The sequence below is a fragment of the Eumetopias jubatus genome, unplaced genomic scaffold, assembly GCF_037043125.1.
Source record: "Eumetopias jubatus isolate StellerSeaLion01/CBP00866 unplaced genomic scaffold, mEumJub1_p1.0 scaffold_4, whole genome shotgun sequence".
NCBI lineage: Eukaryota > Metazoa > Chordata > Mammalia > Carnivora > Otariidae > Eumetopias > Eumetopias jubatus.
This window is the reverse complement of record NW_028274810.1, coordinates 64,968,762-64,991,932: the sequence shown is the minus strand read 5'-3', so window position 1 is coordinate 64,991,932 and position 23,171 is coordinate 64,968,762. Positions and strand designations below refer to the sequence as shown.

Genomic DNA, 23,171 nt, shown 5'->3' with positions numbered 1-23,171 from the left:
TATTTAGAAACTTTTTTTAAAAGATTTTATTTATGTATTTTAGAGAGAGAGAGAGAGAGTGTGTGAGTGGGGGGAGGGGCAGGAGGAGAGGGAGAGAGAGAATCTCAAGCAAACTCCCTGCTGACCATGGAGCCCGACGTGGGGCTGGATCTCATGACCCTGAGATCATGACCTCAGCCAAAACCAAGAGTCAGATGCTTAACCAAATGAGCCACCCAGGTGCCCCTAGAAGCTTTTATAGCAATTTAACAGAAAAATTGTGTCTGTGGAATTTAATAACAAAAAGTCTGGCTTAGAGTGATCAAATTCATAGATACAGAAAGTAGAGTGGTGGTTGTTAGGGGCTGGAGGAGGAGAGAATAAGGGGTGATTGTTTAATGGGTACAGAGTTTCAGTTTTGCAAGATGAAAATGGTTCAAGAGCTAGATGGTGGTTGGTGGTAGCACAATAATGTGAATGTACTTAATGCCATTGAACTGTACATTTAAAAGTGGTGAAGATGGTAAAAAAAGTGATCTGGGCTTGCATTTGGTATGTCTGTTTTAAAATTTAATTTGTTTTAATAATTAATTTTTATTACATTTTACAAAAATTAGGTTTGAGATCAGAGGAAAAAAAAGTCTTTTAGCAGAGGTAGTTTGAGAAGAACTAAGGAGAGTTTGACCTCAGTTAAAAGTCAAATGGCTCATGCCTCCTAAAGGAAAGGAAGGCAGAATATAGGAGCAGAATTACAGGCAGAGCAGTCAGAGGTAGTCTGGAAGTCATGGTGGCTGGCTGTGGATCTTCTCAATCTCTCTCTCTCTTTTTTTTTTTTTGCTTCATTTTCTCAGTGAATTAGTAGCAAAATCATCAGTTAAATGAGGTTGAGGGAGGAAGGTTTGACAGTCATCTAGTATGGTGGGACAGTGTGTGAAACTGGAGAAATGTAGCTAAGCATTAGGGGCCTATTTGAGGATAATAGATTATCAGATTTAGAGAGCTGAGTCAGTATGATTCTGAATTTTTCTCCACTCTCCTCGGTTTTGCTGCAGGTTTAGGATTAGAGTTTAATCAGGTGAGCACAAGGAAAGGAGAGCAGGACTGGAGAAATGAAGGCTAATACCTAGGAATGATTTTCATGATGGACAACAGAATCTAAACTCGAGGACGTTCAAGGACGGAAGTGAGGATAAAAGGGCCATGTAAGGAATAGTGAAAACGTGGTAGGATCAGTGGATTTTGAGTGTTGGAGGAGTTGAAGTTTTGGATTTGGGTATTAGAGGAAGAGAGCTAGAAATGAAGGGGGTTGTAATGGGAGAGCTGGATGATTAAAATTGACATTATACAGGGGTTACAATCATTGGTAATGAGATCTAAGGTAAGAGCATGGAAATGAGAGGCTGAGGCAAGGTGATCCCTAGTGGAGAGGAGAACCTGAGGTGTGAGGGCATTGAAAGAATTACCTAAGAGAACGGAAATCACCAACAATTACGACAATGGTAACGAATGACAATGAACTGGAAACGCAAGGGCTTATAGATTACTGAAACGAGTGAGTGCTCCAATCTCCTGTTATGACGTAATATCTAAAGCTCTTATTTTTAGAAAGAAGCTACGATTTGAGGGGGGTGTGGCTCCTTTAAGGGCCCGGCAAGGGAGCAGAACCCAGAGGTCAGGCGCGCGGTAGCGACTCCTTGACTGAGTCTGCGCAATGAGGGCGGAGGCGGGACCAAACTCAGCTTACCAGTGGGGGGCGGGGCCTCGCGTGGGCGGAGTTTGCGCTCCGGGTCGGGCTGCGGCTGCGGCTGCGGCTGCTGCACTTCCAGCTTCTGGGGGAAGGAGGCCGAGGCCTGGGCCAAGCCCGGAGCCGCCGCTTCCCGGAGCCTCCTGGAGCCCCCGCGCCGGCTCAGCCTGGGGGCGGGCTCAGGCCCGGCCCGCCGCCGAACCCAGGACAGAGGCTGCACGCCCGAGGACCAGGCCGGCGCAGCCATGGTGAGGGAACGAGGCCTGCCGGAGCCTCAGCCGCACGCCACCTTAGCCCCCGCGGCCTGCCCCTCCCTAGCTCTGGTGCCCCCGTCTGCCCCCTGCCTTTACCTCACCCCCTTGCTACTGTCCCCCTCGGCGCCCCCGCTTCTCCTTCCCCCTGTTCCCCGTCCACCTGCTGGGGTGACATCCCCCCCAGCTCTCTCTTTCCCGGTGACACCCTTTTTATCACCCCCCAGTGACAGCTTCTTTCGCGTTCCCCGTTGCCGCCCCCTCCTCGTCCTTTAACCCGACCTTCCTTTTCTCTTCTACCGTTTTGCTTTTTTATCTCTTGGGATCTGTGTACCTCTCTTCTTCCTCCCTATTTTTCGCTCCTGCTCTTTGCTCTCGCTTCTTACACCCTTTAATTATTTTATCTCCACTGCCCCCTTCTCTCCGTATTCTTTCTCCCCTTCGTCCTCTACCAGCCACATTTCCTCTCCCCCTTAATCGGATGTCGTTTCTCCCCCGCACTCACAGCTGTCCCCATTTCCTTCTAAGGCTTCAGGGGTCTGTGCAGGAACAATTTGAGGGCAATTGCTTCCCAGGAACAGTGGGGCGGGCAGATAGGGATTTGTAAGCTTTCTTCTTTTTCTTTTTTGTAGAGGGGAAGGGGGAGATGGGAAGTATTGGAGAGAGCCTGACGCCTTATTGCCTAGGGTTATTGCAAAACCTGGGTGATAGTGTGTTTTGGAATGAAGCATGGGGTGACGGCCAGCATCCGTTCTATGACCTTTTGAGATACCTAGCCTTTGACAAATAATTAAACATGTTTTGAAACGTTTTTTTTTTTTAATTTATTTTGAGTGTCTTTTAATGTGGAGGTACGTACAGCTTGGGAAATTTAAAAATATTTATTTGCAAGCTTAATTATTACTCAGAACAAACGGTTTGTTTTTTGTTTGGAGGCAGAGACCAGGGCATCTGAAGACAAAATCAGGTTCGCAGTCAGATTGTGCCAGTCTTTTTAATACCTTCTAATACCATCGTTTGTTTCGCGCTCTCTGCCTTTGCTTGAGAGACACTTATATTTGCAAATTTTCTCCTTCCTGTTTCAGAATAAGTTGAGGCTTCAGTTGGTTTTTCATTGAGTTGGGTTACACATGGTTTGCAGTACATTTAATAAACACTGCTGATCATATCAGCAATCTAAATTTTGGTCTCTGGGAAGAATAAGATATTCTAGTCAAAACTAAGTCCTGGTAATCATGTTCTAGGAGGTTAGTCAGTTTTTGTTTTTACCCCATTCATTTTTTAGGAAAGTGGTTTATTATAAAATCATTTAATCTGTGAACTTTCTCTTAACTGACTGCATTTTTAGGTGGTTCTTCTGTGTCTCCCTCCACAACAACCCTTCACATACACAATCCATCACACTATCTTTGTGTGGTAACCTGTATCTCCCCCTGAAATGTGGGGTTTTTCTAGGCAGCAGTTGTGCCTACTTATTCCTGTTATTCCCAGTGCCCAGGCCATATCCATGCTTGAATGATTCACTTTGTGCTCTCATTTTCCTATCTGACAAGTATGATCTTAAACTGAAATTTGAGACAACTAGAGGACTACATAGAAAGAGTGAGTTGGAGAATTTTATTTTGGGGGCAAAAAATAAATTTAGTAAGATGCAATGATCTCTTTAGAATAAAGTAAGCTGTCCTGCCTAAGACACCAAATTTCTAGGCTTTTGGAAGCATTGGCTCTCCCACTGAGAATGAATGTATGAGTACAGAGGGAGAAGATTTAAACTCTTTCTGGGTGTTTACGATCCAAAGGTGTCATTTGTGCTGGGCCAGAAAGATGAATATGGTTTATATAGATCATTTTGGGAAGGCAAAGAATGCTTTGTTTGAATGAGAGTAGAAAGTAATTAGGATGTATTATAGGTAGCAGATTACCTTTATTTAGCATGGAGAGTTGAGGAAATGAGGATGTATAGTAGGAAATGTGACTAGGAAGATATATTAGGCATGACTATAATTTCGACTTCGCCTGCAACTAACTTGATTTTCTTTACTTGTTAAAACAAATAAATAAAACCTTTAAAAACAAAAACAAAAAACACATACATGCAGAATTAAGAGTGTATGTCCGGGAGAAGTGAAGAGAAGGCAAAATATTAGCTTATTATGAGCTGAGAATTACCTGTGAGGCTGTTCTTTTTTATTTCCTTATGCAATATATGTAGTAGGCACTCAGTAAATAGAGTTAAACATTATTACAAAGCTTTGCATTTTATATTTTTCAAAATTTTCATTGTTGTGTTTTGAATAGTTAAGATGTCTAAAACAAGGGTTCTCAGACTTTACCATAAATCAGAATCAGCTGGAGGGTTTGTGCCATCACGTCCTGAGTTTGATTTATTAGGTTGGAGTAGGGCCTGATAGTTGCATTTCTTTCTTTCTTTCTTTCTTTCTTCCTTTCTTTCTTTCTTCCTTTCTTCCTTTCTTCCTTTCTTCCTCTCTTCCTTTCTTTCCTTTTCTTTCTTTTCTTTCTTCTTTCTTTCTGATTTTATTTATTTATTTAACAGAGAGAGACACAGCGAGAGAGAGAGAGAGAGAGAGAGAGAGAGAGGGAACACAAGCAGGGGGAGTAGGAGAGGGAGAAGCACACTCCCTGCTGAGCAGGGAACCTGATGCGGGGCTTGATCCCAGGACCCTGGGACCTTGACCTGAGCCGAAGGCAGATGCTTAGCCGACTGAGCCACCCAGGCGCCCCAGTTTGCATTTCTTTTTTTTTTTAATTTTTTATTGTTATGTTAATCACCATACATCATTAGTTCTTGATGTAGTGTTCCATGATTCATTGTTTGTGCATAACACCCAGTGCTCCACGCAGAGCATGCCCTCCTTAATACCCATCACCGGGCTAACCCATCCCCCCACCCCCCTCCCCTCTAGAACCCTCAGTTTGTTTTTCAGAGTCCATCGTCTCTCATGGTTCCTCTGCCCCAGTTTGCATTTCTAACAAGTCCTCATGTCATGCTGATGTTCTCTGTTCTCTGACCAACACTTTGAGAACCACAGGTTTAAGATGTAGTTCTTACTTTTTATTCTTGTTTTTTTTTTTTTTTTTTTTGAGTGCCATTGACTGTGTTGGCACTGGGAATATTACAAATAATACAGATATGATCCCTGCCTTTTTGTATATTGTATGTGTGGACAGTCTAGACATCAAACAAAAAGAGTAATTTTAAATGCAAAGCGTGTAAAGAAAGGAAAAGTTGTGGGATCATGGTATGGGATAGTCACAGCTGGCTTCTCAGGATTTTGCTTTTAGGAAGAAAACTGAAAGATTAAATTATAGGAGTTGTATTGTGGAAAACTGATAGGAAGAATGGCACAGTGAATGACCTGTGGTGGTACCTCTTTTGCCTGCTTAACTGCATATCCTGGAGTTCTCAGAGAACTCAGGGAAACCTCATCTGCCTTGCTTACCCCTCAAAAAGACCCCTAAGTCACACCCCCTCTATTACGTAGCCCTCTTTCATAGAATACATATCAGTTGTAATTATAATGAGAAGCAGTCATACGTGCTAAAAAGAAATAAATCAGGGTAAAATATAAAGTGACATTATATAGTTAACCCTTGAACATTGCCAGGGTTAGGGGCATCAACCCCTGTGCAGTCAAAAATCCCAGTATAACTTTTACCTCCCCAAAAACTTAGCTACTAATAGCCTACTGTTGACTGGAAGCCTTACCAGTGACAGAGTCAATTAATGCATACTTGTATGTTGTATGTATTATAAACTGTATTCTTATAAGATAGAGAAAAAGTGTTACTAAGAAAATCATAAGGAAGAGAAAATACATTTACAATACCATACTGTAAAAAAATCTGTGTATTAGTGGACCCACACAATTCAGACCTGTGCTGTTTAAGGGTGAAAGGTATATGAGTGTATGGCAACTATTTTAGATAGTATGGTTAGGCTAATATTTATTGAACATGGTTGTGTATTTTAAATGCTGTTTTAAGTGCTTTATATATTTTATCTCATTTAATCCTCATAGCATCCCAATGAAAAAAATACTAGCTCTGTGAATGTAGAGACCATGTTTGTTTGGCTCACCATTGTATCTTTAACACTTACATAGTACCTGGTGCATTGTAAGTGCTCAATAAGTATTTGTTAAATGAATAAATGACTTTGGGGATGATCAGAAAGTCAGGGAGGCATTGTTGAAAAAGGGACATTTGAATTGGGGGTTTTAACAAGTGGGGGTTTATTGGATAAGAGTTTGGGAAGGAAGGCCATTCTTGGCAAAGGGACCAGCTTGAGCATAAAAACTGGGCCCGAAGCAGGCATGATGTATTCTGGGACATGGGTGGCTCTAGTATTGAGGGTTCAGGAGAAGATGAGACTGGGTGAGCCTAGGGTCAGATCATGGAGTACCTTGAGTCATAGGCTTAGGAGTTTTGGCCTCACTGTAAAGACCCAGAGTACCTTGTTTTTGTGTGTGAAGGAATATCATAATTAAGAGATTTTGGAGGTTATAGCTCTAAATCAATATGAAACATGTTTTGGTGTGGGAAGAGCTATTGCACTAGTCTAGCTGAAAATAAGTGTGTGAACTTTCACCCTAGGCTTGTTTTGGTGCTGGTGATTTAAACTAGAAGAAGGAGAATATAAGGAAATAAAATACAAAGTTAGAGTGGTGCCAGAGTACACCACTTTTTGGCAAAGTGAATTTTCCATAGAGGCATTACTATGGAGTTGTAGAAGCAGCACAGAATCACTAATAGCTTTGCAGTTTTGCTCACTGGGCCTCAGTTCTCACATATGTTGCTGTTAGGGATTTATGAGAATATTAAAGTGAATTTACTATACCAAAGTCCTTTATTTACAAACAGTAGGTCTCCCAAGGGTCATATATTAGGTCATGTAAAAAGAATCAGCACTTCCCAATCTCATTTGTTTTTTTAAAATAGATTTTGTGTGGTATAAGGAATAATTTTAAGTAAAATATACTTTATTTTTAAATTACTTACGTAGTTAACTTAATAATGAACAAAATACATTAAAACAAATTTCAGCCTTTTCCTGTTTAACAAATGACACATTAACATAAGATAAAGCATTATTTGTAATATTTTCAAATGAATATATATTACAATGTAGATTGAAATTTACTATGTTTATGGCATCAAAATAGATAAGAACTGACTTTTTAACCTTAAATTTGGAATTGTTGCATTTTTGTACTTAAAAAAATCAAAACATTTTTATAATTGTTCTGTTTTATTTCTAAACGACAAAAGGAATGGTTTCATGCTGCTACTTGCAAGCCTGTCTCCACAAATAAAATATTGGAAGTATAGATAGTTCATTTCCAATAAATGAAAAGTCAAGTTGGATATAACTATCACCGCATTTCTTTTTTTTTTTTAAAGATTTTATTTATTTATTCATGAGAGACAGAGAGAGAGAGAGAGAGAGAGGCAGAGGGAGAAGCAGGCTCCCCACTGAGCAGGGAGCCCGATGCGGGACTTGATCCCAGGACCCTGGGATCATGACCTGAGCCGAAGGCAGACGCTTAACCATCTGAGCCACCCAGGCGCCCCTATCACCACATTTCTTTGTTGTTTTTTTTGTTTTGTTTTTAAGTTTTTATTTTAATTCCAGTTAGTTACCATATAGTGTTAGGTTAGTTTTAGGTGTACAATATAGTAATTCAGCAGTTCCCGTGTATCACCTGGTGCTCATCACACCAAGTACACTCCTTTTGTTTAAGATTTTATTTATTTATTTGACAGAGAGAGAGAACACACACAGTGGGAGTGGGAGAGGGAACACAAGCAGCAGGAGTGGGGAGAGGGAGAAGCAGGCTTCCTGCTGAGCAGGATGCCTAATGCGGGCTCGATCCCAGGATGCTGGGATCATGACCTTAGCCGAAGGCAGACACTTTTTTTTTTTTTAAAGATTTTATTTATTTATTTGAGAGAGAATGAGATAGAGAGAGAGAACATGAGAGGGGGGAGGGTCAGAGGGAGAAGCAGACTCCCTGCTGAGCAGGGAGCCTGATGTGGGACTCGATCCCGGGACTCCAGGATCATGACCTGAGCCGAAGGCAGACACTTAACAACTGAGCCACCCAGGTGCCCCCAAGTGTACTCCTTAATTTCCATCACCTATTTAACCCATACCCCCATCCCCTCCCTTCTGGTAACCATCAGATTGTTCTCTATAATTAAAAGTCTGTTTCTTGCTTTGACTCTCTCCCTCTCGTTTTTTTCCTTTGCTCTTTTGTTCCTTAAATTTCACATCAGTGAAATCATTTGGTATTCATCTTTCTCTGTCCGATTTATTTCACTTAGCATTATACTCTCTAGCTCCATCATGTCGTTATAAATGGCAAGATTTCATTCTTTTTTATGGCTAAATAGTATTCCAGTGTGTGTGTGTGTGTGTGTGTGTGTGTGTGTGTGTGTGTGCGCGCGTGCGCGCGCGCGTGCACGCGCATGCATATATATCACATCTTCTTTATCCATTCTTCAATTGATGGCCACTTGGGTTGCTTCCATGTCTTGGCTATTGTAAATAATGCTGCTATATAGGGGTGCATGTATCCCTTTGAATTAGTGTTTTTGTGTTCTTTGGGTAAATACCCAGTAGTGTGATAGCTGGATCACAGGATAGTTCTATTTTTAACTTTTAAAATGATACTGCACTTTTTTTTTTTAAGAATTTATTTGTTTATTTGACAGACACAGCGAGAGAGGGAACACAAGCAGGGGGAGTGGGAGAGGGAGAAGCAGGCTTCCTGCTGAGCCAGGAGCCGGGTGTGGGGCTCAATCCCAGGACCCTGGGATCATGAACTGAGCCGAAGGCAGACACTTAACGGACTGAGCCACCTAGGTGCCCCAATACTGCACTCTTAATTTAACAGCATTGAAAATAGTGTATATTTCAAAATTTTATTGTATACAGAGCATAGTTGGTATGTGTGTGAATTTGTGGACTCTACCATACTTAAGGAGCCTGCAGTTTGGGTCCCACTAGTTAATAGCAGTCTTATAGGGTTGCTAGGGCCACACAGGTTGTACTGCACAACTCAGGTGGCAACCATATATGTGGACAGCAATGCGTCTACAAAGATCTGTATCCTGTGTACTTGACAGTGTCTAGCACATAGTTGGGGCTCAGCAAATAGTTGCTAAATGATTGTGTTTTGCATAGTATACAAGGGCCCTTATCTGGTCTTTTAATCTAATGATCTAATCATTTTATGAGAAAAGTCTTTGCATTTATGCTTAGTAATACTGAGCACACCTTAAGAGTTTTTTGTGCCTCTAAGTTTTGCTTACACTGTTCTTTTTGTCTAGAATGCTGTCTCGCTTCCTGACTTTTTGACTATTAAACCTTCAATATCCCCTTAAGGCCTATCTCCTTTGCGAAGCCTTCAGTTACCCCCAGGCAGCCTTGGGTTACTCCTTTCTATATGCCTCTCCTGTGCTTGGCATTGTTAGTTAAGGAAGGTGGCTGTCTTTCCAGATTGTGAGCTCTCTGAGGACAAGAACAGGACTGTGTTTTTTCAACTTCATGTTTTAAGCACTTAGCATAATGCCTGAGACATAGTAAGTAGGTAAATATTTGTTCAGTAAAAGAGTGTGTGCACTTTGTAGAGAATATGATAAGGTAATGTCAACTGAGATGTGAGTTATGAAAGACGGAAAAAAAGGATGAATACTCTGTACAGGTCCCCTGAGGGCAAGAAATGTTGGATCAGATAGTTTTTCTCTTACTAGCCCAAGTGTTACTTTTGACCTGGGATATATGGATGTTTCTGTCTAGAAGAGTTCAGCAGGAGGGTGCCTGGGTGGCTCAGTTCGTTAAGCATCTGCCTTTGGCTCAGGTCATGATTCCAGGGTCCTGGGATCAAGCCCCACATCCGGCTCCCTGCTCCGCAGAGAGCCTGCTTCTCCCTCTCCCTCTGCCTGCCGCTGCCGCTCTGCCTACTTGTGCTCTCTCTGTCAAATAAATAAATAAAATCTTAAAAAAAAAAAAACAGTTCAGCAGGAAGAGTTGGGGAGGAAGCCAAATGATTTCACGATGAATTGCTAAGCAATGTCTTTTCGTATAAACACTTACAAATTATTTGTCTATAATTTGTGGAGATGTCCTTTCAGAGAATAGAATATTTAAACACAGATGGTAAAGAATGAGTTACTTGTAAATCTAGAGGGGTGGTTAATTATTTAAACATTTTGTTAGCTCTATAAAAATCTTCTGGGTTTTTTTTTTCTTTTTTCCTATCTCTAGTTCTCCCTTGTACAGGCATTTTTCTTAGCTCTCCAGCATCTTAATGCCTGTGCAATGTCATATTCTCCTTTTCTAAGGACATTTTTAAAGTTTGAATGTTCTTGGTTATATAATATCAGTTTTTTCTTTTCATAGAACTTGTAACCTTTGGCAAATCATGTCACCTCTCTATGCCTCCATTTAAAAATCTCTAAAATGAAAAAGTTGTATTAAATCTTCTCTATGATCTCTTCCACCTCTTAAGATTCTAGAAAGTTAAAGGTAAGTTATTATAGTAGATACATTCTATTAGCTATAGTCCTGTGGGATCAGGGCACTTGAGCTCTTACCTCCATGAATATATTACCCAACTTTTCACACCAAAAAATTTTGGTTATGTTAATATTTGTATAGTATTTTAGTATTTTAAAGTCATTTTTCATATACACATCCATTTATTCTTCATCACCATTTTGTGAAGTAGTCAAGATAGAAGTTTAGCATCGGGGGTGCCTGGGTGGCTCAGTCATTAAACGTCTGTCTTTGGCTCGGGTCATGATCCCAGGGTCCTGGGATTGAGCCCCTGGTCGTGATCCCAGGGTCCTGGGATTGAGCCCCATGTCGGGCTCCCTGCTCAGCAGGAAGCCTGCTTCTCCCTCTCCCGCACCCCCTGCTTGTGTTCCCTCTCTTGCTGTGTCTGTCTTTGTCAAATAAATAAAATCTTAAAAAAAAAAGTTTAGCATCAATTTTACAAATAAGAAAACTGAGAATTTATTTTCCTAAGATCACACAGCTAGTAAGTAGCAGAGTCAGCACTGACTGCAAGCCCAGTGTTCTTTCCATTATTAACCTGGCTTCTCTGTTTACTCTATTATATTTCAAAACTCATGCTAGTAGTTAAGAGAAAAATAATGCTGAAGTATCTCTTTGAGTTCACGAATCCTATGATCTGTTTATATGCTCAGTGATTACTGACCTGAATTTTTGTTTTGTTTTTTAGATTGTTTTATTACATGAGTTAAGGTGGAAAGTAAGGGGATTTATTTACCTTTCTAGGCCTTGATCTTTTTTAGATAGAACTCTAGCTCCTTGCCCTTTAGCATATAGCTGTTGGCCACACTGGCCAGGCCTTGAAGTGATACATGCAAGAATCTTGCCTTACCTCCGTTTTTATCTGGCATCTAGAGATCTTTAAGGAGTAGTTGATGATTTTTAAAAAAGAAAAATAAATGCCCATAGTCCATTCCAAATAGTTTGATATATCTGTACCCTTGAACACAATATATCTGTGCCCTTGGCGTTACCTTCTTGACCTTATTCCTCATTTGTAAAATGATTGTGTTTGGGGAAGGAGAAGATGAAGGGTTTAGATCATATCTAAGGTTATCTTAGATGTTTATTGCTAGAAATCTGACTTGCTTGAATCAGCAGTAGAAAATGCAAAAACAAAAACAAAAAAACCCAAAAAGCCAAAACTAATAAACTAAGAAGAGATTTCCCATGGAGTACTACTAAAATGAGGAGTCAAAGATTGTCCAATATCTGAAGTTTCTTATACCCATGAACTCATGACACTTGTCTGCCTTTCATTCCCACACTTTAATTTCAGGGCTAGACTTAGGCTATTTCTCTATTGTCAGATAGTCTTTTTATCTAGGGGCAAAAGTATTTTATTTTTTATTTTTTTAATTGTTTAAAAGATTTTATTTATTTATTCAGCAGAGAGAGAGACAGCGAGAGAGAGGGAACACAAGCAGGGGGAGTGGGAGAGGGAGAAGCAGGGTTCCCGCCGGGCAGGGAGCCCGATACGGGGCTCGATCCCAGGACCCTGGGATCATGACCTGAGCCCAAGGAAGCTGCTTAACGACTGAGCCACCCAGGCGTAGGGGCAAAAGTATTTTAAATAAACCTAGCAATAAATTTGTGCCTGACTATTCATTTGTTTTTTCAATAAACATTTAGTGTGCCCCATGTTGTAGGCATTATTTTAGGCTCTGGGAATACAGCAGTGAACAAAACACAGTTTTGTTCTATAGAGTTTTTATTCTATAATAATAGGTAGTATTTACTGAGCAATTAATATATCAGTCACTGTTCTATGTGTCTTGCACTTAGAATTTATTTAATTCTGACAATAATCCTATGATGTAAATACTGTTATTGTCTGTATTTTACAGATCATAAAACTGAGGTGCAGGGAGATTAGGTACTTTGCCTAAAATTATATCATTTTCTAAGTGGTAGAGCTGGTACTTTAAACTAGGCAGGCCGACTCCCAAACCACCACTTTTCAGAACAGTATTACACAATCCTCCAGAGAGATGTCAATAAACTATTTTTATTTTTATTTTTATTTTTTTTAAAGATTTTATTTATTTATTCATGAGAGAGAGAGAGAGAGAGAGAGGCAGAGGGAGAAGCAGGCTCCCAAGGAGCAGGGAGCCCGATGCGGGACTCGATGAGAGAGAGAGGCAGAGGGAGAAGCAGGCTCCCAAGGAGCAGGGAGCCTGATGCGGGACTCGATCCCAGGACCCTGGGATCATGACCTGAGCCGAAGGCAGACGCTTAACCATCTGAGCCACCCAGGCGCCCAATAAACTATTTTTAATCATAAAATTATCAAGTTTGTAATCTTTGTAGTCACTGGTTCCTGGCCCAATCTTAAGAAAAAAAAAATCATCCAGGTGTTCCAAAAAAAAAAAAAAAGCACCATCAGAGCCATTTGTCTTCTCTTGGAGGATTTGTCAGGTTTAGGAACATTTCAGGTAGGAAATGAGATTTTGAGCCTGATTCACATGAGTTAGAACTGATATAACTACAAAAAGCCAGGATCCTAAAATGTCTACATCCTTTGTGAAAAGGTAGACTTAAAAAATGTCTACCTGATGGTGTAGGGAGACAAAGAAGCTTTTTTGTCTTGATATGGACTCTGAATGGGAAAGGTCTCTCTTGAGAATTTACAACCATGAACCTGCTGTCCTATGTGTCTGAAACTTAAACTTATATTACTTGTGTGATCATTGCTAGTAGGAAGGGAATATTTACTGCGTAATTAACTCTATCAGGCATTGTGCTACGGGTTTTTAAACACACTTTCTCACTTCATCCTGACAATATCATCATGAGATAAGTACCAATATTATCCCCATTCTACCAAGGACAGAATTGAGGGTCAGAAAAGTGAGATAATTTGTAGTGTAACACCACCTAGAATTCAAATCTAGGTCCAGTATTCTTTCTACTAACCACAGTGCCTCTGGAAAAGGCACTTTATTTTTGTAACTCAGCTTCCTTATCTGTAAAATGAAATCTGTGATATTTCTCCTTTCATTTCATCAGATTATTGTATCAAATGAAATAAAGGATGTGAGCTTGCTTTGTTTACTGTAAGATGTTGTTACCAGCATAATCCATAAAGTGTATTTTTCCTTATAATTAACCAAAAGAGAGACCTCAATATTCAGTGATCCTGAAACCCACAAGGTCTATCTTGAGGAATTAAGGCAATTTTAATACTTTTATACCAGATATTTCCTGAAGTAGTGTCAATAGGAGAAATAAAATGAATTTCCAGACAAGTTACAATGTAGTAATTTACTAATTCATTCAAGAAATAATTTATTGGGTACGTTTTATGGGGCTTCAATTCCAAGTGTAAAAGATCCCTGATCTCTTTCAGTTTTTTGTCATACCAGTAGCAGTGGAAGCCCCAGACCCCTCCAACAGTAGATTACAGTTGTGATATATAGAGAATTCCCAGTGTCCCCCACCTCCCCAGTTGGTAGAAATGGATGGGCCACTGCCTAGAATATTGAAATGCTGCTTTACCATGACCCTGGCCATATAGTAGCTGATGAAGCTTTTAAAATTATAAAACAAACCAACCTACAAGATAGATAACTAAGTCATGGGGAGGTGGCTGAGAATGCCTCTAGCTGAGTGTTGTGTAGATGACTAAATACTTCAAGGAAAGAGAATATAAGAAAGCAAAAAAAAAGATAAAAGAAAAATTAAGGATGATTAAAAGAAAGCCATGAGAAGGTTTAGGAAGAGCTAATGAGTGTCGATATGAGATTCCTCAAAGAGAGACCCTGTGGCCTCCAGACTCTCTCAGTAATGAGGTTTCTCTTTTGATTAATTATAAGGAAAAATACACTTTATATGGATGTCTCCGGTAACAATGTCTTAGAGTTAACAAAGCATATTCATATCCTTTATTTCATTTGATACAATAACCTTATGGAATGAAAGGAAAAATATTACAAATGTCATTTTATGGATAAGGAAGCTGAGGCCCAAAAATGAAATGACTTTTACAGAGGCATTGTAGTTAGTAGAAGGAAATCCTACTGGACCTAGGATTTTAATGAGTGATAGATAAGGAGGGATCCTTTTTGTTGTCTGGAAGGTATGGAACTGGGTTCTAAAGAAATGGAAAGCCATCCAAAAAGATATACTGCTATAAGTGCATGGATGTCTTTTCTGAAGAGAGGGAGAGTTGATAGACATTTTCTTGCTATCAGAAAGTAGTCAAGTGGAAAAAGCTGTTTTGAGGAGCTATTCTTTTTTTGCCCTGTCTTCATTATCCCATACCCCTAGTTGTACCATGTTCTTTTTTTTTTAATGTTTCTTTTATTTTTTTAAAAGATTTTATTTATTTGAGAGAGAATGAGAGATAGAGAGCACGAGAGGGAAGAGGGTCAGAGGGAGAAGCAGATTCCCTGCCCAGCAGGGAGCCCAATGCGGGACTCAATCCCCGGACTCCAGGATCATGACCTGAGCCGAAGGCAGTCACTTAACCAACTGAGCCACCCAGGCGCCCTGTACCATGTTCTTATAAGAAGCAGTGTTTCGAAAGCAGGGAATCTGCTTATAGATAGTTCATTTATTCACATACTCAGTAGACACCAGTCATTTGCTCTGTAAGAGTAGAGGACACAAAAATGGATAAGGCTTGGGTCTTAACCCCAGTCGTTTTCAGTATGTGGGACATTGAGCTCCTGCTGATAGATGATGAACTGTTCTAAAACTCCTTTCCTAACTCCTAGGGCCTGGTAAATGATGCATTTCCTGAGACGTTAATTTTTATGTACTAAAGCCTCCATACTAGAGAACTACTTAGTTACTAAGAATTACTACAATTTAGTAATCATAAAGCTAAAGTTAGCAGATTACGAGTTTATTGAAGACTTTTTTTTTTAAAGATTTTATTTATTTATTTGAGAGAGAGAATGAGATAGAGAGAGGGAGCATGAGAGGGGGGAGGGTCAGAGGGAGAAGCAGACTCCCCGCTGATAGCGGGGAGCCCAATGCGGGACTCGATCCTGGGACTACAGGATCATGACCTGAGCTGAAGGCAGTTGCTCAACAACTGAGCCACCCAGGTGCCCCAAGACTCTTTTATGAAGAAGTCTGACACTTGCAAGTGTTGCAAAGTTCCTACTACATATGTACAAATGTAGCTTTTTGGAATTCCTGTAATTCCTTGGAAGAGAGCTTTGTAATCAATGCATCAGCATTGTTTGAGTTGGTAGTTTTTTTATGGTTGCTAGTTTTTTATCTTAATTATGAATTGTCATTAATTTAACTTTATTATTGGTATCATTTGTTGTGTTTTATTTGGTTAATCTCATGTATGGTGATGTATATTTGCATTAATAGTATTTTTGACATAAAAATTTCCAAATTTAGACTTTGACAATGTATTGTGAAATAGGAAACATTCATTTTCCTGTTGTTAAACCAGATATTTATAAAATTTCCTTGTAGGGGCACCTGGGTGGCTCAGTCCTTAAGCATCTGCCTTCGGCTCAGGTCATGATCCCAGGTTTCTGGGATTGAGCCCCGCATCAGGCTCCCTGCTCAGTGGGGAGCCTGCTTCTCCCTCTCCCACTCCCCTTGCTTGTGTTCCCTCTCTTGCTGTGTCTCTCTCTGCCAAATAAATAAATTAAAAAATCTTAAAAAATTTTTTTTTCCTTGTAATGATAACTTCATTGTTAACACTTTCCAACTGGAACTTGGGAACCAAGAAGGATGGGTAGGCTATGAAGTTTTTTGCCCTACCTAAGTGGGCCACAGGAAAAAAAATTTTTGAGAACTGCTTTTCTTGAATCATAGTTTAGAGGGGGAGACAGCCATGTAAGCAAAAGTAGATAACTATAATAGAACTATATACAGAGTGTAGTGTGATTATATCTGGCTGTGTTTTGGTATATGAGGGACACCATAGAGGAGTGGACATAGGTACTGGCTCTTGTAGTATGAATAGGAATTTGATGGATGGACAGGTGCAGAGGGCATTCTAGGAAGAGGGAACAGCATATATAAAGAAAGGGAGCATGGCTACCACTGGTAAACATTCCTCTGAACCTCAGGTTCCTAACAGAAATAATTTCTGTTCTCCATAACTCACAGAGTCGTCATGATTGTTTTGAAAAGGCTTTATAAATTGAAGTGCCAGACAGATGTATAGTGATGAAAATTCCTACTATTTTCTTTCTTTTTTTTTTTTTTCCAACATCTGGGAGCCTTCTGTGTCTCCCCTAGGTAATGTCATGTCAAGACTTCTTCTGACCTCCTTTCATTCTAGTCATCCTTTTCCTCTGTTTTGTTCCTTCAAGGCCCTGCTCTGTGATATATAAAGGCAGGAGCAGAAGAGAAGACATGTGTATACACCTACCCTTAATAGTAGAATAAATTCTTTAATTGCTTATGTTTAACTATTTAAGTTGTGACCTATGTATCTAGTCTCAGCAGTGTCATAATCCATGGAACATAATCCCCTCAGCCAAAAAGTCATTTCAAAATAACTCTGAGTCTTTATTTGCAAATTTTGGAACATTGTAAAGTAGAACAGAGGTCACAGATAATGCTTCTCCAAAATCTCTTTTTATTTCTTGTCTGCTTCCCTTATACATCATAGCTGCCTCTCTACCTTTCCTCTGAAAATCTTCCCAAGACTCCTTTGCAACCCAGTCCATCATTATCAGATGTTAAAACCTCTAGGGAATGTAAGACTGTGTAGGGAAAGGGTATAAGAGCAGTGGTGAGAAGTTACATTATGGCCAATTTAGGAATAATAAGTATGCATATGTATGTGTGTATATACATAAATGTTTTCATTCAAAATTAAAATGTTACTGAGTCTAATAAAAATGTCTATTTTAGTTTGAATACACATACTGAAAAATATCTTTGATAAAATGATAGTTTCTTGGTTATCTTATAATATTTGAAAAGCAGAAACAGGGACACCTGGGTGGCTCAGTCCATTAAGCGGCTGCCTTTGGCTCTTGTTGTGATCCCAGGGTCCTGGGATCGAGCCCCACATCAGGCTCCTTGCTCAGCGGGAAGCCTGCTTCTCTCTCTGCCTGCCGCTCCCCCCTGTTTGTGCTTGTTCTCCCCCCCACCCTGTCAAATAAATAAATTAAAATCTTAAAAAAACAGAAACAGCTTTTTTTTCATTTCCACTAGTTTTTATTTTTTGTCTTTTTCCATTTTTAATAATTTGATATATTCAGAAAACCATATGAACATTTATGTAAGTCATGGAACATAATAAACCAATATCTAAAAACCTGGCATCCCAACTTAAGAAATAGAACATGACCACTGCAATTTTTTCCCCTGTGTGTTCTTCTATGCCACATCCCCCTAACCTCAAGGTATCCTCTATCCTTTTTTATTTCATTTCTTTCCCTTGTTCTTCTCTATAGATACACCACAACATATTTAGTTTAGAGGTAGCTTTCTAAGCTCCTGAAACACTTTTCAGGCAATATAATTTCCTGTGGCTGTGTAGATGTTTAATTGAAATCCTGCTACATACTGTTTTTATGTAGCTTAGTAATATTTTACTCTTAGCATTTTGCTGTGTCATTAAAAGTTATTCAGAAACATACATATTGCTGTGTAATATTATATAGAATTGAGGGCGCCTGGGTGGTTCAGTTGGTTAAGCGACTGCCTTCAGCTCAGGTCATGATCCCCGAGTCCCAGGATCGAGTCCCACATCAGGCTCCCTGCTGAGCAGGGAGTCTGCTTCTCCCTCTGACCCTACCCCCTCTTGGGCTCTCTCTCTCTCTCACTCTCTCTCTCTCAAATAAATAAATAAAATAAATTAAAATCTTTAAAAAAAAAGAATTGATATACCATGATTTACTTACCATTTTCTCTTATTTTAGACATTTGCATGTGTGGATTTTTTTTTTTTTTTTTTGGTCAGAAAAACTGTAATCAATCCCTATATACTTTTGTTAATATCTATGATTATTTACCATTTTTTAGGTAAATTCTACCTAATGAAGAAGTACTGGATCAAGAGTGTGGATGTTTTTATGATTATTAAATCTTTCATATCCAGAAAAATTGTACCAGTTTACACTCTGACCAGCAGTATTTGAGAGGACCAATCTGGGCAAACTTTATTTGAATAATTCACTGTCAGGATTATATCCTGTTCCAGAAAACACATTAACTAAAAAAAAATTTAAAAAAAGAGCTGCACTGTTGTTTCATACTGGAATTGTTGTTTTTCGTATTTGCTGTAGGGTATTTTTTTCAGCCATTGTTCAGGGACCATGTCATTCTGCCCCCTGTACTTGTGATAGTTAATTACAGGGCTTAGTAATCTCTCCTGATCACTGCCTCTGAGAATTTATCTATTCTTACCGTTCAGCTGTTACCACTAGGGGATGCTATTTAAATCTGCGTATTCAGCTCAGTTCTTTCACCAGAGCCTTAGTTCCTTTTCTGTCCTTGCCTGAACAGACAGACTCTCTATGACTACAACAAATTCTTCTGAAGAAACAATCCTTTGCCTAGTCTTCTTATCAGTTTTGTCAGTGAGATTATTTTTTTTAATTTTTATTTTCTAACTTTTTATTTTGACAATTTCAGACTTATAAAAAGTTGCAAAAATAATACAAAGAATTCTCACATAGCAGTCACCAAAATTGCCCAGACGTTTAGCATTTTATCCCATTTGCTTTATCGTGCTCCTCTCTTTCTACACACATACACACACACTTTTTCTCCCAGGTTACCCTGCTTAACTCCTACTTTAAATCTTGGGAGTTATTATTTTTTTTAATATCTCAGCTTCCCTTCCTCCACCTCCCTTCCTCTCTCACCAGAGGGTGCTATGTGAAATGAGAAAAAGGGTGTAATGTTTGGAATTAAATACCTTGATACCTTGGCTCAATTTTTTCACTTTCTAACTGGATGAATTTGAGTCTTTTATTCTTTCTGAACTCTGGTATTCTCCTATGCAAAATGGTGTCTACTATACCAGCTCCACAAGACTGTTGTGAGGGCTAAATGAGATAGTATATGTCAAACGTATGCTGTATGAATGTTGCTGAATCCTTCAAATAACATTCACCTGTTTAGTAGAGTGCCAGGCATTGTGCTAGGTACTGGGGATTCAGAAATGCTTACTACATGTTGTTAATTATTCCCTCAAATTATTTTTCACTTTTGATTTTTTTTCCATGTTCATTGCCTCTACCCTAATCCACAGCATCAGTACCTCATGTCTGAGCCATCATAACAACCAACTGGTCCCCAAATTGTTTTTTGGAATTTATATTAGTGCCAAACTAATAATTGTTCTGAGAGATGGTATGGTATAGTGGAAAAGGTATGGACTTCATATCAACAGATCTGGGTTGTGTCTTGGCCCCACTTTTTTTTTTAAGATTTTATTTATTTATTTGAGAGAGAAAGAGAACATGAAGGGGAGGGCGAGAAGCAGACTCCCTGCCGGGCAGGAAGCCTGCCACAGGGCTCGATCCCAGGACCCCAAGATCATGCCATGAGCCGAAGGCAGACACTTAACTGACTGAGCCACCCAGGCATTCCTTGGCCCCACTTCTTAGAAATATTGTGACATGGGGCAAGTCCCTTTACTAGTCTTCTAATTTGAACTCCTTTTTTTTGAACCAGCAAATGTCAGGGACTATGCTGGGTGCTAGGGATATAATGAAAGCGTTAATAGGTTCCTTGAACTTGAAGAACATCATGGTCTAGTTGGGGAGACATACAGTCATAAAAAACTGTGATTAACATGAGATTGTAAAAGAATCCTAGATTTGGAGTCAGATATAAATGGTAGCCACTGTAGTGATTTATTAAAGCACAAACTGAACTCTACAGTCAGATCTCCTGGGATCTAATTCTGGCTCTGCTACTTCTTAGCTGTATCACCGTAGGTAAATTACTTAACCCCTCAAAACTTCAGTATCCTCATCTTTGTAGAATGGGGATATTGAAAGAATTTAACTTTTAGAATAGAATTTTTATGAGAAGTAAATTAAATTATATATGTAAAGTGCTTAACATAGTTTATAGCATATAGCATATGTTAACAAGTAGTATGAGCTCAATTATGATTATAATATTATGATAGCATAGTGGTTAAAAACTTAAAAATATAGGCTGTGGCTTCATTCTTGTTTTGGGAGTCCCAGTTTAGCAACATGTTGGCCATGTAAATATAAGGAAGATATTTAACCTAAACCTCAGTTTCATTTTTAAAATGCATATTATAATGGTGCTTGATTCATAGGATGTAAAAATTGAAAGAACTCATGTATCTAAAGAACTCTGAACCAGGACCTGAGGCTTAGTGTTTCATGAAAAATAGCTGTTTTAATTTTTATTCTTCCTCTGCCATCTGCTGGCTGTTTATCTTTGACATGTAAATTATTTTTTCTGAGTCGCAGTTTTGTTTTTAAGACTTTATTTATTTGTTTGACAGAGCGAGAGAGCACAAGCAGTGGGAGCAGCAGAGGGAGAGGGAGAAGCAGAAGCAGGTTCCCTGCTAAGCAGGGATCCCAAAGTGGGGCTCCATCCCAGGACCCAGGGATCATGACCCAAGCTGAAGGCAGAGGCTTAACGGACTGAGCCACCCAGGCACCCCTCTGAGCCTGTTTGCCTTGTTCAAAACAAACTTTTGAAGATTGCAAGTATATATAAAGAAGCTAGATTAGTGCCTAGTACCACATAGCTGTCATTCAGTACCTAATAGCTAGATTAGTGCCTAGTACCACATAGCTGTCATTCGGTACCTAATAGCTGTTGTTAATTTGTCAGGTGCTGAGAGTAAAATTTTGCCTTGGGAAATTAACAAAGGCATCACCAAAGTAGTGGATAATTCATATAAGATACTCAGCACAGTCATAAAGAAAGCACCTAATGGATGATAGCTACTATAATTATATTTTAATTATATTATTATTGGAGACATTTACAGTGTTTGTTTCTGTAGTTAAAACCCTTACACTTAAATCTTTGTGCTTATTTGATTAGTTCTTTATTCCTCAGACTGGAATAGCAGAGTTAACCTTTTTCTGTTTTGAGGATGTTAACACCTACAGCAAATTCTTTTGCCCAAACAAATTCATCATATTTGAATTACCAGATTGGGATGGGGATTTTGTGAGAGATAAATTTGAGAGTAAATTTGGTCTAGATTTTGAAAGGACTCAGGCATCGGGCGCCTGGGTGGCTCAGTTGGTTGGGCGACTGCCTTCGGCTCAGGTCAAGATCCTGGAGTCCCGGGATCAAGTCCCGCATCGGGTTCCCGGCTCGGCAGGGAGTCTGCTTCTCCCTCTGACCCTCCCCGCTCTCATGTACTCTGTCTCATTCTCACTCTCTCAAAATAAATAAATAAATCTTTAAAAAAAAAAAAAAGAAGGAAAGAAAGAAAGGACTCAGGCATCAGTCCAACAATCTAAGAATTTTATTTTTTGTCTTCAGGCCCATGGAAGTCTGTGGAAGGTTTGAGCAGGGGAGGGTCATGGGTAGTAAATTAGGAAGATTAATCTGCTATACCTCTGAGGTCTTCCCTGACCATCCTTGACTGATTAGGGCACCCTGCTTGTACTTACATACTACTCAATATGACCTCTAATATAGTATATAATGTACTTTATGTAAATAATTGTTTCTCTTCTTCTTGAGAACATGGGTTACCTATTATATTCCCACTGCCTAACACAGTATCTAACATATGGCAGACACTGAGTAAAAATACTTGTTGAATGAGTAAATGAATGTTTTGTTTTCTACTTTTCTGGAAACTAACTTGTTGGCTTTTGTGCTCCCTTTATGTTTTTTCCTGGGTTCCAAGGAGGAAGCATCTCCCTATTCCTTACTTGATATCTGCTTGAATTTCCTGACTACTCACCTTGAGAAGTTCTGTTCAGCAAGACAAGATGGAACGTTGTGCCTGCAGGAACCTGGAGTATTCCCACAGGAGGTGGCTGATCGACTGCTTCAGACCATGGCTTTTCATGGTAAAAAAAATAAGCAGAGGAACTAAGAATTATGTGCTGTTAATTGGCATTGGATTTTGAAGTGCTGCTGCTGTGGCCATTTGATTATTTTCTTAGAAAAGGCCAGATGAGTCTAATTCCAGGAAAAGGAATTCATTTATTTTTGCCTGTCCTGATACTTACTATGTAATTTGGAATAAGTATTTTTCTTTTCTGTCTAGGAAAATTGCTTTCTTTCTTTCTTCTTCTTCTTTTTTTTTTTTGCCTTTCCCATGGCAAAAATAACTTATCTTTCAAGATACCCGTTTAGAAGTTTGCTGGTATAAAATACCTTACATCTTCATTTGGCAGTGGGAAAAATAAATAAATACAATTATGGAAAAACGAGTTTCTGCTTTTGATCTTTGAATTGGGAAGGCACAGCTAATTTAATACTTCTGTTTTCAAAAACAAATTTTGAAAATAAATTGAAAAAGTCTTATCTGTGGAATTCTGTTTATGTAGAGAATTTTTGTTGTTTCTGATTAAGTTTTAAGTTGAAATACATAATGCCTTTTTAATTTCTGGCTTATAAACTCTTTCAAGTAGGAAATATAATTTGTCAACAACTATAAAATAGAATGAATATGTGACAATAATAATATCATTTA

The 23,171-nt window shown here is 39.2% G+C and overlaps 1 protein-coding gene across 1 annotated transcript in view; it reads left to right on the top strand.

Annotated features, from left to right (window-relative positions):
- The first annotated feature begins 1,784 nt into the window (after window positions 1–1,784).
- Window positions 1,785–23,171, top strand: part of ZYG11B (zyg-11 family member B, cell cycle regulator) — a 71,281-nt gene continuing 49,894 nt past the window's right edge. The window contains exons 1-2 of the mRNA XM_028106890.2: window positions 1,785–1,971; window positions 22,377–22,542. Of these exons, the coding sequence (XP_027962691.1) occupies window positions 1,969–1,971; window positions 22,377–22,542 (169 nt within the window). The 5' untranslated portion in view covers window positions 1,785–1,968. The remainder of the gene's footprint in view (window positions 1,972–22,376; window positions 22,543–23,171) is intronic.